This window comes from Vombatus ursinus, unplaced genomic scaffold, assembly GCF_900497805.2.
Source record: "Vombatus ursinus unplaced genomic scaffold, bare-nosed wombat genome assembly UNPS02014814.1, whole genome shotgun sequence".
NCBI lineage: Eukaryota > Metazoa > Chordata > Mammalia > Diprotodontia > Vombatidae > Vombatus > Vombatus ursinus.
Window position 1 is genome coordinate 8,458,399 of NW_020954592.1, and position 15,011 is coordinate 8,473,409.

The 15,011-nt window shown below is 39.0% G+C and overlaps 1 protein-coding gene across 3 annotated transcripts in view; it reads right to left on the minus strand.

The window, feature by feature from the left end:
• Positions 1 to 15,011, minus strand: part of GPM6B (glycoprotein M6B) — a 173,167-nt gene that overhangs the window by 33,980 nt on the left and 124,176 nt on the right. For 2 of the 3 annotated variants that reach the window (XM_027835379.1, XM_027835380.1), the window contains exon 2: positions 11,721 to 11,840. The exons of the other annotated variant lie outside the window; for it this stretch is intronic. In XM_027835379.1, coding sequence (XP_027691180.1) covers positions 11,721 to 11,840 — 120 coding nt within the window. The remainder of the gene's footprint in view (positions 1 to 11,720; positions 11,841 to 15,011) is intronic. 3 annotated transcript variants of the gene reach the window in all.

Sequence of the window (15,011 nt, forward strand, 5' to 3'; positions counted from 1 at the left end):
AAAGATACTGGGGTGGTTTCCCATTTCATTCTCCAGCTCATTTTACCAATGACAAAACCGAGGCAAACAGAGTTAAGTGACTTGCCCAGGGTCACACAGTTAGTAAGTATCTGAGGTTGGATTTTGAACTTGAGTCCTGCTGACTCCAGGGCAGGCATTCTATCCACTGTGCTACCTAGCTGCTCCTATTACATATTATTATAATTATAAGAATATATCATATTATCAATATGTTATATTGTTACAATAACATACTGTTTATATGCCAATAATTTATATGCCAATAAGGTAATATTATATATAATTAAAATATGAAGCAATATATAAATATAAGGAATAAAATTATATAAAACAACATACTTTGCATATTGTATAATTATAATGCTATCTATTAAATCTCCAACACATTGCAATCTGCTTTAGTGGACAAAATACCTGCTCTACGTATATCCATATATGTTTGCATGTATATAACTTATGACTACTGACTTCAAGTGAATTTAAACAGAATTGTTCATACATAAACAGACAACCAAATAGTAATGAGCTAGGTCACTTATTTCAAGTGAGATAATTTATGCTGATTATGCTAGATAATGTATGCAAATCACTTTGAAGATATACAAGCACTAAATGTCAGTCATCATTGTTGTTATTACTTATTTCATTCTTTTCATCTTTAAAAAAATTTTTTTTGATGGGATACAGTTGAGCTGGTCCAAGGACATCCAAGGACAAGTCACTATCTTGTGATTATTCCTTTATATTTAATGTGCCACAGATTATTATGAAAGTAGATAAAATTGCTTTTTATAATTGAGTAAGAGGATTGGAATGTGAGCCCACCTACAGACTCACTATAAGCAGTATTACTAATTATCATCATCGTCACCATCATCTGAATATAGAACAGGAAATGAGGGAGCTAACCACTGAACTACTTATGTTCAAAGGAGATCTTCAAAAGTCCTCACTAATAATTCAAAGAGTGCTCTGTTTCATAACCAAAGACCTCAAATTCTCAAATATATACAAAAATCCCATCTATATTTTTCCATGGATTAAGATATGCAATGTTTTTTATTTGAAATCATGACTCAATGTGTCTCTTTGTAATAGAATAGGCATTAACAATGTTTCATCCATTCAATGAGCATTGAGTGAGTGCCGACTACATGTAAAGGCATTGTGTTAAACATTGCAAGAAATACAAAGTCCAGTGCCTTCAAAAGGCTTCTGTCCTTCTTAGGAGAGAAAAGATATAATATCCCACATTATGATACAATTATTTGTGCACATAAGAATAGTACAAACCACCATGTTAGATGAAAGGAAAAATCACTTCCAGCTATGGGGAAACTAAATGTGATAGCTACCTTTTGACCTAAAACTTCAAGAACAGCTAGGCTTTAAAGAGTGGGTTAGTAAGAAGGCAGAGATGTGGAAAAGTGAAGGGCCAGTATGGGAAATGGGAAGCCAATCTGGCAGGCATGCAAGGCACATGGCCAGGAATGTTGAGAGGTAAGACTGGAAGGCAAGGTGGCATAGTGGATAAAATGTTGGACTATGAGTCTTGGAAGATCTTAGGTCAAATTCTGCCTCAGATATTTACCTACATGTGTGCCCTGGGGCAAATCACTTAACCTATCTTGGTCAGTTTTCTCAGTTGTAAATAATAGCCCATATCTCATAAGGTTATTGGGAGGATTAAATGAGATAATATGTAAAGCGCTTTGCAAACCTGAAAGGCTATATAAAATACTATTATTAATATTGTCATCGTCATCATCATCATCATCATTACTATTTCAGTCCAAAGAATCAGTAATTTCTTCAAGGAGTCACTGGAGGTTTCTGAATAGGGGAGTGAGATGAAAAGTTAATCCATCCTGGTTAAAACTTAAGCATAGAGGTTCAAATCAGATTCAGTCTAATCCAGTGTCTATTCCAGCATAATTATCAGTAAACAAAGATATTCCTGTAGGCATTATTGAAAGTAACCAAATTAATATGTCGACAGTCACAAAGTATTCACTAGTGAATTAATTGAGTTCATTAAATTCCTACTATGTGCTAGTCAGTCATACAGTATTTATTAAGTACCTACTATGCACCAAGAACTGTTCTAGGCAGTGGGAATACAAATATAATATCCTTACTCCTAAGGAACTTTTATGGGGGACACAAGAAGTACCTAATATATAAGTAGACATTGAATGAATACAAAGTGTCATTTAAGAGAGTGGGAAGTAGTAATTGAGGGGATAAAGAAAGGCTTTAAGTAGAAGGTGATGTTGAGCTGCACTTTGAAGTAAAGGAGGGGATTCTATGAGGAAGAGGTGAGGAGGGAGTGCATTGCAGGCATGTGGGATGGCCAATACAGGCAAGGAGACAAGGTGAGGGGAACATAGAGAGAGGACCAGTTTGGCTAGACTGGGAGTGCAGAGAGGGAATAATGTAGGAGTCTAGAAAATAAACATCGATTATAAGATTAATAAAGGCTTTAAAGGATAAACACAGAAGTTTATACCTGATTCTAGAGGCAATGGGGATCCATGGAAGTTTACAGAGTAGAGAAGTGACATGCTGGAATTAGAAGCAGCAAGACTTGGAAAGTGATTGGGTGCATAGAGTAAGACGGAAGAAGGAATCAAAGATAAAGCCAAAGTTATGAACTTGGGAGGCTGGAAAAATGGTGGTGTCTTTGGTAGAAACAGGAACTTAGAGAGTTTGAGCAAAGAAAAGCTCTGTTTTGGACATGTTGAGTTTGAGATGTCTTTTGGACATTCAGATTGAACAGTGCAAAAGGCAATTAATTAGTGATGTGGGATTAAAATCCAGGGTGGAGAAGACTAGGGTTAGATATATAGACATGGAAGTCATTGGTTTATATATGATAATTAAACTGTGGAAGCTGAGAGGGCCTTAGGGAACATCGACAGGGAATAAGATTTTGATGATGAACGAATAAAGGAAGGGTAAGGTAGGAAGACAAGTATTTAGAGGAGGCAGAATATCTAAGAGGAAAAGGGGTGATAAACAGTTTCAAATATAGCAGGTTGAGAAGAATGAGGACTCAAAAAGATCAACAAATCAATTAAGAGATCACTGGTAACTTTGGAGAAAGCAGTTTCAGTCAAATGATGAGGCTGAAAGCCAAACTGCAAAGAGTTAAGAAGTAAGTAGGAAGAAAGGAAGTGGGGGAGGAGAATAAAGCCAGCTTCTCCTAGGAGTTCTGCTAGGAAAAGGAAGAGAGTTATCAGGCACAAGCTTGAGAAGATGGTAAAATTGGTGAAACCTTTTTTTAAGTATAGGTGAAACTTGGGCATAGAGGGAGGTTGAAGATTAGAAAAGGAGATGGTTAAGACTGTAATCTACAGATGGAAGGGTGTACAGAAGGTCCATGTAGAGGGGTTAGCCTTGACAAGGTGAAGGGCCACTTCACTGTCAGAGACTGGGCATAAGGAAGAGATTGGGAGATGATGTCCATGCATTTAGAGATGAAGAGAAAGGGGGAAGCACCTACAATATTCTAGGCATTGTGCTAAGAGCTGAGTTTGTAAGAAAGGTTAAAACAGCTCCTGCCCTCACAGAACTCACTAACGGAGGACACGGAATGTAAATAATTAGTTACAATTATATCTACCTACTTACCTACCTACCTATCTATCCATCCATCCATCTACTGATATACACACACATATATTTTTACGTGTATATATACATATATGGGTAGGGAGAGGGAGGTAGGGGAAGGGAGAGAAAAGAGAGAAAGGATAGAGAGAGGAGAGGGAGGAGACAGAGAAGAGGAGAGAAAGAGGAGAGAGGTGGGAGGAAAACAGAGAGGAAGAGGAAAGGAAGGAAGGAGAGAGAGAATAGATTGAAGATAATCTCACAGGGGAAGGCACTAACTGCTAGGGGAACAGAAGGGCTTCCACTCAGAAAGATCAATGCAGGAATTTACTGGTGTGCTTCACATAGCTGCCAGGCAGAAACAGAATCATAGACTCTCTAAGAGGCTTCATGGCATGATGGGAAGTGCTGGTTTTGGAGTCAAAAAAAAAAGACCTTGGATACACTTGAAGCTCTTACACATAAGAGCTGTCTGACCTTAGGCAAATCACTTAACCTCTCTGAGACTTAATATTCTCATCTGCAAAATAAGGATAATAAAAATGGCTGATACTATTTGCATTATTTACTTTATAGGTAACAAGAAGTCGCAAGTATTATGTATAAAGAATTTGCAGATTATTTAGAAAGAACTTACCCCCCTATAGACAGGTAAAGTAAGGTCTTTGTAAACCATAAGACATCATATAAATGTAAGTTATCATCATTATTATTAGAGCCAGAGGGAGCTCAAAGGTGACTTTTTCCAACAGCCTGATTTTTACAAAAGTTAAGTGATTTGTCTACAGTTGCATAGCTAGTCTGTGGCAAAGGAAAACTGGAACCCAAGTCTCCCAACTTCTAGGACCGACTTCTTTCCACAAGGCCCCACTGAAGGGCTGGTTCCATTTCTATCAAGATCTTCATTCCTGGATGTTATAACAAGAATATCACCAGCCTGGGTAGATTTATTCAAATCCTATATAAAATGCACACATTAGACAAAGTACTACATAAAGAAAGATTAAAAAAAAAGAATCCTGTTTCTCCCTTCCTTCTTTCTTCATTTGGCAAACAGAAGTCATGTGATTTCTCACAATAACATAGCCAGTAAGTGTCTGAGGATGGATTTGAACTCAGGTCTTTCTGACTCCAGGCCCAGTATGCCATCTATTTACCTCTATACCAGTATACCACCTAGATACCTCTAGAAGAGTCCTGTTTCTTAAAAGGAAGTTTGGAGGCACATTTAAATTTGCTACCAAAGACTTCTGTACTTGTGCTTAAAAGAAAACATACTATTTATAACTTCTTCCAGCTTAAATAAGGTTTTCACTAATGTTAATGGATCCAATCCAATAAGCATTTATTAAGAGCTTATGACATGTTAGGCACTGTGCTAAGCTTTGAGGACACAATTAATCAAAAGAAAGACAGTCCCTGCCCTCAATAATAACTTTTCAATCTAAAGGGAAAGACAACACACAAAAAGAGAAAGGAAATGGGGTGGGGTCAGAACAGGATACTGAAGGGTACCTGGTGTCAGGGCAGAAGATACAAAGTGGAGTGAGGGGCTGAGGATTCTATTTCTGCCTCCTATAAAGGAAAGTATTAGGAGGAGTTTGGTATTCTATCCTCTAGGTCACAAGCATATTCCAACTAGCTACCAAAGACTTCTGTACCTTCACTAAAAAGAAAACATGTTATTCATAGCTTATTCTAGCTTAAATAAGGTTTTCACTAGTGCTAACTGATCCAATCCAATAAATTTGATCCAATAGACATTTATTAAACATCTATAACATACCATGGATTGTGCTAAATACTGGGGATATAACAAATAAAAAGACAAGGGAGGGGGCAGCTAGGTGGCACAGTGGATAGAGCTACAGCCTTGGAGTCAGGAGGACCTGAATTCAAATCTGAACTCAGACATTTGACACTTACCGGCTGTGTGACCCTGAGCAAATCACTTGACCCCGACAGCCTCACCAAAAAGCAAAAAAAAAAAAAAAAAAAGAAAAAGAAAAAAAGACAATGGAGAGGAAGCAAGGCTTGGTTGATGATGGACTGTTGGCATGAGGTTATCTTTCTCACCTTCTACTTGTGTGATCTTGGGGAAATTATTTCACCTCTCTGGACCTCAGTTCCTTATTTATCAAATGAAGTTCCTGGACTAGATGACCTCTGAGCTTTCTTTCAGCTATGATTTGTTCCACTAAATAGTTAAAAGATGTTTCTGAAAAAGTCCTCCTATTTAATGGTATTGTAATTCTCTTAAAAAAGAAAACAATGACATTAATACCTTTCTAGGAGATTTGTTCCAATGGTTCCTTCTTTTAAAGAGAACAATAACACCAAGAAACCACCCTTGGCACCACATTTCCCAGAGCTCTTATATTCACAAGAGTCAATCCATAAACAGGATTCATTCATCTGAAACCACTTCTGGTGAGAAAAGTCCTTGGCATGGATTTCAGCTGCAAAGTGCTGTGTTTCTCAGCAGTGCGTGAGGTCACACACCTGGGGGGCCCAGACAGAACTCAGCAATTGAGATCTGGACAAGAAATTAGATGGGATTCTTCGGTCTTTCTGCTCTACTCCCTCCATTGGCTACTTGGGACTCAGCTTTGCTAAGGAGCACACATATTACTTTGGTCTTTGGGTTTAAACTTCTTTTCTCATTGGGTCCTAATCCTACTCTCGTCCTTTCTTCAACTGCATAACAAAACAAACTGCCACATCTTTTCTGGGGACTTAGAAATTACCCATATTCTGTTATCTGCCAACTCTTTGTGACCCCATTTGGGGTCTTCTTAGCAGAGACACTGGAGTGGTTTTGCCATTTCCTTCTCCGGCTCATTTTACAGATGGTGAAACTGAGGCAAATAGGGCTAAGTGACTTGCCCAATGTCACACAGCTAGCAAGTGTCTGACACCAGCTTTGAACTCAGGTAAATGAGTCTTTCTGACTCCAGGCTTGGTGATTTATCCATCCTATCACATAACTGCCTCCCAATAGAGGTCATGAGACCACTCATTTAGACTGAGAGGGAACTTAGAGATCATCTATCCAGTTATAGGATCTCCCATCTAGAAGTGGAAGGGACATCTAGTAGACCCATCTCATTTTACAATGAGGAAATTGAGGCCTCTAGCCACATAGGTGAGAGGACTGGGATTCCTAATTCAGGGCTTTTTCTACGAAATAGGTCATTTCATCTCAACTAAATGATTTTTTATTGAGTATTCTAGTTTTAGGTGGGGGGAAGAAGGGGAAAGAAGGTTTGGAGGGTGGGGAAATAGGACCATCTCATTCCATATTGATTCTTGTATAAAGGCAGATTAGGCCATCTTTTGCCTCAATTCTTACTAGCCTTTAATTACTGAATGGGTGTTGCCTCAGACAAACTGAGACCTGGGAAAGACCTTAGCTTAAAAAGGCCAAGGTCTCCTCCCACTGCATCTGGGGCCATCACCAGTCCTCTTGACACATGTCTTGCCACTGAATTCCTAAGACTCTGGAGGAAAGAGTGAGGCTGATGACTTTGTACAGCTCTGCCTCACTCAAATCCAATTCACTTGCAAGTCAAGATATTACCTTCCAGAGGTCATTGGTGCTCTTTCAGAACAAAGGACTAACAACAAACAGTATCAGTTAAGTGAATCCATTCTAGATTCAACAGTCCCTAAAGAAGTCCTTTGTCTCTCCATCCGCCAGGTGGCAGTATATTAGAGAACAAAATTGAGGGTATTTGAAAACTCAATTCACTGAACCTAGTTATTTTCCTGACTGACCTTTCCTTTGGTACCAGGAATCATTTTGAAACAGAACTCTTTCCCTCCCCTCAACCAAGGATTTTATTAATGTTTTAAAATGGCAGGGTGGGGGAGGGGGAGAAAAATGGAATCTTTCAGATTAATGGGTAGGACAATCAGAAATCAAACGTTCTTTGTCCATTGCAAGAATCAGTTCTGTTGATTTTTATGTAACTACACATTCACAAGGGAAATATAAAGAACAAGTCATGTTACCAACCAAGGGCATTTCCAAAGGTTAAATTGCACCATGAAATGGGTAGATTTTGCAAATGGTTTCTGGGCATAACCCTTCCTTCCATGAATAGTCCTTTCCTCCAAGTTAATTTTTATCTTCTAGGTAGCATCTTTGTTCTGATGCTCCCAACACAGACCTAAAAGATCTTAGCAAATTAACTAAAGATGTATTACAACACAACCTCCTACAGTGGGAATATGTGAGATTTAGGATTAGAAGAACCTGAAGAAGTTCATAGAAAGATCATGCTTTCACAAGCATGTTTTTCTCTTCTGTCTCCACCATAAGAGAAATCAGCACACTTTTAGGATGTAGGATAAAGAAGTAAGGAGAATCTAACGGTTACCCAGTTTTCCTCAAAGTGACTCCACTGGCAAGTCAAATGGGAAAAGGAGAATGATTTGCGACTTTTTTTTTTTAAACTTCTAACTCCTATACTACAGTGTTGAAAAAAATTCTTTCTGAAGAGGTTGGATAAAAGAGTTTCTCTTCTGAATTTCTCTTATTAAAAATAGCTGGGGAAGGAAGTGCGGAGGGTGGAGAAGGTGAAGAAAAATGGAGCAATCTTGGAATTTGCAATCTGAGGCAGTCTTTTAGATGAAATATTGGGTAGGAGGGAGCTAATGAGAGATGCATGACTAGTGTAGGCATTCTCTCTTGGCAGTGGTTTCCTAGCCAACCATCGCCCTGTAGCAAACTTTCCTTTTCTAGGGAAGGAGACTCAGAACTCTATGGGAAAAAAAGCAGTCAAGTGCCATATGGAATCCCCTATTTTTTAAAAAATTTATTTTTAATGCTTCACACAGTCTGGGTTGGAATCTCAGTACAAAATGGCAACTGTGCTTATTTCCAAAGCCAAAAAGTAATCTTGAGGCAAGTAGGAAGGACAGAATAAGTCTAGTTCTCATACTTTTAGATCCATATACTTTGACTTGTTCAAAAGATGGACCTGTACAACTGTACAACATATAACTTTTCATCATTTGTCTAATAGAAAGCAAACTCCCTGAGGGCAGGAACCACTTCTTTTATGTCTCTGTATTCCTACTACCTAGGACATGGAAGAAAACTTGCTATATTGAACTGTCTCACAGAGGTATGCTTTTTCAGATCACTTAACTCAAAAAGGAATAACTACATGTGTCTAGATTCTCAGATTACGGGAAGATGCTGATGTGATTATTTTGCTATATCTTATCTTAAATCTTATCTTATCTTTTTGTTCATTTGATTTACTTGAAATATTATTAGTTCCCTAATGATTTGATTTTCTTTCCTTCCTTCTCATTTTATTAGCATTAACTGGGAACCTCAAATTGCAGAAGTGGATTAACTGTGGTTTTGGGAAATAAAAAACCAGGGTGTTTTTTTTTGAACCCTCTTTCTCAAAGGAAGGTTAGACCACTTTTCCCAACTTATAGATGAGAAAGAATATTGGATGTTGAAGTCTCGAGAAAGGATTCAGTGAAAGAAAGAGACAATGAATAACTGAGGGCTGAGGCTTAATCCAAACACCTAAAATTCACATCGCTGGACAAAAGATGGAAAGAATTACTCCCTTTCCCATCCCGCTTCCTTCAATTAAGAGCCAGTCTTTATTTGTCTCTCCTCTAAATTCACAATTTAGAGACACATCAGGATCCTCAACAGGCATATTCCTCCCTTCCTCCACAATTAGAATTTAATTGGCTTTATTTTCTTTGTGATATTTTCAACTAGCTATTAATAACTTTGGGACCTTTACCTTAAGAAACAGCTTGGCAGATTGAAGCACTGGCTTAAAGTCCAAACTTACCCTCAGAAACTGTGATTCTAGTAAGTGAAAGCCTTGCTCAGTGTTCTTATCTATAAAATGGACATGATAATTGATCTACCTCCTAGGGTTGTGAGGATGAAATGAAATGATATGTAAAGCACTTTATAAACCTTAAACCATTATGTAAATCTTAGTTATCCTTCACACCAAGTTTCTGAAATACAGAGAGCTTCTTTTCTTGCCCAGTGGATTTCTCCCAGAACTTCAGCTCTTCCTATTCTAACTCCTTTGTGAATATCAGTAACCTAATCTTTTCCTCTTGCTGTTGAGTCATGTTTCAGTCATGTCTTGACTCTTCACGACCCCATTTGGGGTTTTCTTGGCAAAGATACTGGAATGGTTAGTCATTTCCTTCTCCAGTTCATTTTACAGATGAGGGAACTAAGGCAAACAGGGTTAAGTGACTTGCCCAGGATCACCCAGCTAGTGTCTAAGACTGGATTGGAACTTAGGAAGATGAGTCTTCCTTATTCCAAGCTCAGTGCTCTATTTACTGAGCTACCTAACTACCCTAAGGGCCCAAATGGTGGCCCTGAGATCACTCTAGATTTTTTAAAAAATGATTTAAAAATTGGATGTTGATACAGGGCTGATTTAGCTAATTATGTGTTTTGTTTTTCTGCAGTTTTATGTTTTACTTACAGAACACATATTGCAAATTTGGGATTTCACATTATAGCTATAATTGTAATCCCTTTTAGAAAAAAGATACCTGAAGGAGTCATAGTTTATGCAAAATACATAATCATATTTCAAGACTGTTATTTGTAGCTCTGACAGCCAAGGTCTTTCCTTCCATGTCTTTTAGGTAGCAGAATCTAGCTTCATGGTAGAAAAAACATACTACATTACATTCAACTAAGATAAAGCAAGTGGTTTAAGAAATACATGGAACCTGAGATCTGGAGGAAAAGGAGGATTTAGGAGGAAATCACAAAAGCAAGGTGTTTTTACTGTTCTTTAGGTCACAGCAAAACAGGTCAGGTGGGCCTAGAGGTTTTGAGAATTCCACTCCACTTATGGGCGGGGTAGAAAAGAGAAATAAGAAGTCTGAACTGGGTAACTCGACATGAGGATAATAGAGAAAACAATTAGGTCAGTTTCTTTCTCTCACGGTTTGATTTTCCCTTTTAAGGCTAATCTTGATCTCAGAGAGGTGTGATTGTTTCCCAGCTGGTGGTTGTGAGTTCTTTCTGTCTAGGCAGCATGGTTCATACCCTTCAGAAGCAGGGAAGTAGGATGGTTAAGAGAAGAGGCAGATTAGTGCTAGCAGCTTTCCTGGCCTCCCAGACCTCTCATAGGGCTACCCATAAATGGCTGGTCTAATTATAGAATATAGAGTATAGGAGGAGTGAATAGAGAGGGCCACAATTGTAGTCAGGAAGAACTAGGCAAAAATCCTGCTTCTGACATATACTCACTGTGATGATAGGCAGGTTGTTTAAATTCTCATTACCAGGACTCCAGGCAACTAGTGGCTTGTAAGTATAGATGAGCTGGCCCACTGTATCAGTGGAAGGTGATTCCCTTCATCAATAAAATCGTAGATCTAACTCCCTTCCCCACCAAAGTGTTAGACACTAGTGATACAAAGACAAAAACAAATAAACAAAACAAACAGTCCCTTCCTATAAGGAGATGATAATCTATGGAGTGGCGTGGTTATAGATATACAAAACATGTATAGAAAAATATAATACAAAATCTTATGATCTGTGGAGGGAGACACCACTGACCACTGGGAAATTGGGGGGATCAGGGAAAGGTTTCACAGAGAAATGAGGTGCTGAACCGAGGCTTGAAAGAAGATAAGGAGTCTGAGAGGTTGAGATGAGGAGGAAATGGATTTTAGGTTTGGCAGACTGCTTGTGCAAATACTCCCTATGTGGGTGATGGAATGTCATTAGGGAGCAGTTGATAGTGCAGCTAGATTGTGGAGTGCGGAAAGGGGATACAAAATATGTTTGGAAAGGTGGGTGAGAGTGAGGTCCTGAAGAGCCTTGAATCTCAAGCTAAGGAATTTATATCTCATCCTAGAGGGACCAGGGATCTAATAAAGCTTTTTTTTTTTAAATGAGGGAACTGACAGGGGTCAAACCTGTGCCATGACATTATTTTGGCAGCCTAGGTGTAAAACAAAACGTAAGACAAAACCAAAGTGAAGAAACTGTTAAAGCTACCACAAACCAGTTACTTGACTCTCTATTTTAGAACCCATCTCAACACTTTATTTACCTGGAGCGCTCAAAGGACTAACACTGTCTCTCAGAGCTGGCACATGCCGGTACTGGTGTGGCCTTGAACTCTCGTACATCCAGTGGTACCTGCCAATTTCCATTTCTGGTCTGGTGATCGCTGCCAATTTCAGGTGGGAAAAAGTCAGTGTTTCCCTCTCCAGCAAGGAGTTCTTTTTAGTACTTTTATTCATCTGCTGTGTTTCTTAATGAAAGCTACTGAGGGTTTATTATCAAAACATCACCCATCTGACCCAACCTAAAGGGGGAAAAATAGCCTAATAAAACATGACCATTAGGTGCTCCAGACCAATATGCTGATAAAAAATTCCAGTCTCTTATAGACTCCAGCCTTAGCAAGAGTTTCTCTTCCTTCTCCCCTTATCCACCCTTCTCATTTCTCGGCCCACCCAGCATTGAAAAATTTGGCAGATTCTGTTCTGCAAAAAAAAAAAAGCATAAATGTTGACCATACTATTTTCCTTGATGCTTTTTAAAAATTCTAAGCCCAACAGAAGTAATTTATGCCAGCTGTAGAGGTGACTTTTCATAGATTCATTCATTAGAACAGTAACAGTGGTCTCACCCAACTAACAAGAAAGGCTGTCATTTAGGCCGGTTCCAGATCTGTGTCAGTTGCTCTAAACATGTCAAATTTGATAATCTTGCCAGATGCATCAGCAGGCAAGGGGTTATTTCCTTGATAAAATATTTGCTCTGGCCCATAAGGCCAAGCAGGGCTGTCTTATCTTATACATTCCAGATTTCAGAACGATACAGTGTGAATTTCATAGTCCCTTTCACATACCAACCCGCTCCCCATGCTGAAAACTCATTGAAGGCAGGGTCTATGTTGGCTCTCCCCAAAGACCAGGAAGGGAAAATTGTACTGTGAGGTTCTAAAAACATTTGGATAGAGTGATAATAATGCTTTCCACAATGGTGATCACTGTAATTAGCAGCAGCCATTAACATTTGGGAAAGACACCTGGTGGCATAACCCAGGCCTTAAGGCAAGGGACAAAAAGTCAGGGACCATGCTGTTCTAAAATAAGGATATCAGACACGTTGCCAGATTATAGCTCCAACTGCATTAAAATACAATTAGGAAATATTTTTAAAAATAAGCAAAAATACAATAGAACACAGACAGTGTTATCATGGAATTTTCTAAGTCAATATGCTGCTATAGGAACCATTTCAGTGGTGTCCAATTCTTCGTCACCCCATTTGAATGTTATTTTTGTTTTTGGCAACAATATGGGAGCGGTTTGCCATTTGCCATTTCCTTCTTCAGTTCATTTTTACAGATGAGGAAACAGGCTTAAGTGACTTGCCCAGGGTCACACAGCTAGTAAGTGTCTGAGGCCATATTTGAATTCAGGTCTTTTTAACTCCAGCACAATCCACTATACCACCTACTATTCTATGTATGTTTAGTGTCCCCCAATTCTATCTGACTTTGACACCTCTGCATTATGCAAGATAAAAATTCAAGAGGTCATGCCTTAAAGAGGTTACATTTTATAACAGAATAAATAGGTTCACATAAGAGGCAGCAAGATTACAATGGAAAGAGTACTAGATTTGGAATCAGAAGTTCTGTATTCAAATCCCAATTCTGTTACTTATTACCTGTTACCTTGGTCAAGTCACAAGCTTTCTGTCCCTTAGTTTCCTGAACTACAAAGTGAGTGGTTTGGATTAAAAGACCACTAAGATCATTCCAATTTTACAGGGATGATCTTATGTAAGCATATACAAAATAAATATGAGGCTATTTTTTTGAGAGGTAAGGGGGAGGCCCCAGCTGCTGGGGATTTAGGCTTCATGTAGGAGGTAGATGACATCTGTGCTGAGATTGGAAGGAAACCATGAATTCTAAGGGGGCAGCTAGGTGGTTCAGTGGATAGAACCCTGGGCCTGGAGTCAGAAAGACCTGAGTTCAAATCTGACCTTAGGCATGTACTAGCTAAAAATTTTTCTCTAGAAGGGATAACAAAATTTATGCATGCAGAAAATGGGGCCTGCTAATACCTGTTATGTTTTTAGAAGCCCAGCTCAAGAAAATGACTCCCCCGAAAGGTGTGGAGATGGAGATGAGACTGAGCGATGCAACATTCCTAAGTCATTCTAGAGTCTTACTTCTGAAAAGACCTTCATTGAAAATGAAGCTCTGGTTGAGAAAGGAAAGAAAGGGAAATCCGTGATGACAAAGTAAGTTCATAGAATGTTAGAAGTACAGGGCCCCCCCTCATTTTATAGGCCTAGAGAGATGAAATATTTGCCCAAGTTCATACAGTGTCAAAGGCAGAATTTGAACCCAGATGTTCTGATGCTCATTCCTCTCCAGGCTGCACTCAGGACTTCTTCTACCATGCCCCCTTGCTTCATCCTAAAGTCTCACTCCATGCTTGCAATTCAAATACTAGAAATAGCCTCAGTGCCCTCTCCCTCTGATTGGATGACTAAGAGGGTGTCTGGCCGGACCAGCCATGTCCAGACTTAGGACTGTCTTTATCATGCTATCCCCCTTCCAGCTTTCTTTTCTGTCTTGTCTTCCCCCATTAGAATGTATGATCCTTGAAGGTAGGGCTGGCTTTCTTTCTATTTACATTTATATTCTGAATGCTTATCATAGTGTGTAGCACTTAGCAAACACTTAATATATGCTTGTTGACTGATTCCAAATCCAGCGCTCTTTCCACTGCAGCATGCTTTCTTCTAGTTTATAAATAAACATAGCATGACTTTCAACAAAAGCAATGTCCCAATACTTTTTTGAGGGGAGAGGAAGGGAAACAAAGGGGATCCACACCTGTCATTTCTTTGAAGGGATCTCCCAGTGTGGAAACTCCTTTTCCCTATCCTAATGTAGGTCAACAGCTCATTTATAAGCAAGTCTTGGTTGCCTGGGAGCCTGAGAAATTAAGTGACTTGACCACGGTTATACAACTAGTACATATAAGAGGAAGAACTTGAGCTCAGGTTTTTCTTTTTTCTTTTCTTTTCTTTTTGGCTAGGCAATGGGGTTAAATGACTTGCCCAGGGTCACACAGCTAGTGAGTGTTTTTTTGTGTCTGAAGCCAGATTTGAACTCAGTCCTCCTGAGTTCAGGGTTGGTGCTCTCTCCACTGTGCCACCTAGCTGCCCTGAACTCAGGTTTTTTCTGATTCTAAGGTAGGCCTTCTCTATCTGTGTTATGCTGCCTCTTATCCTAATACTTAGAATGAAATTATAGAATCTTTATTTAAAAGTCTCTGATGGGATATACTTTCACTCCTCATAATTA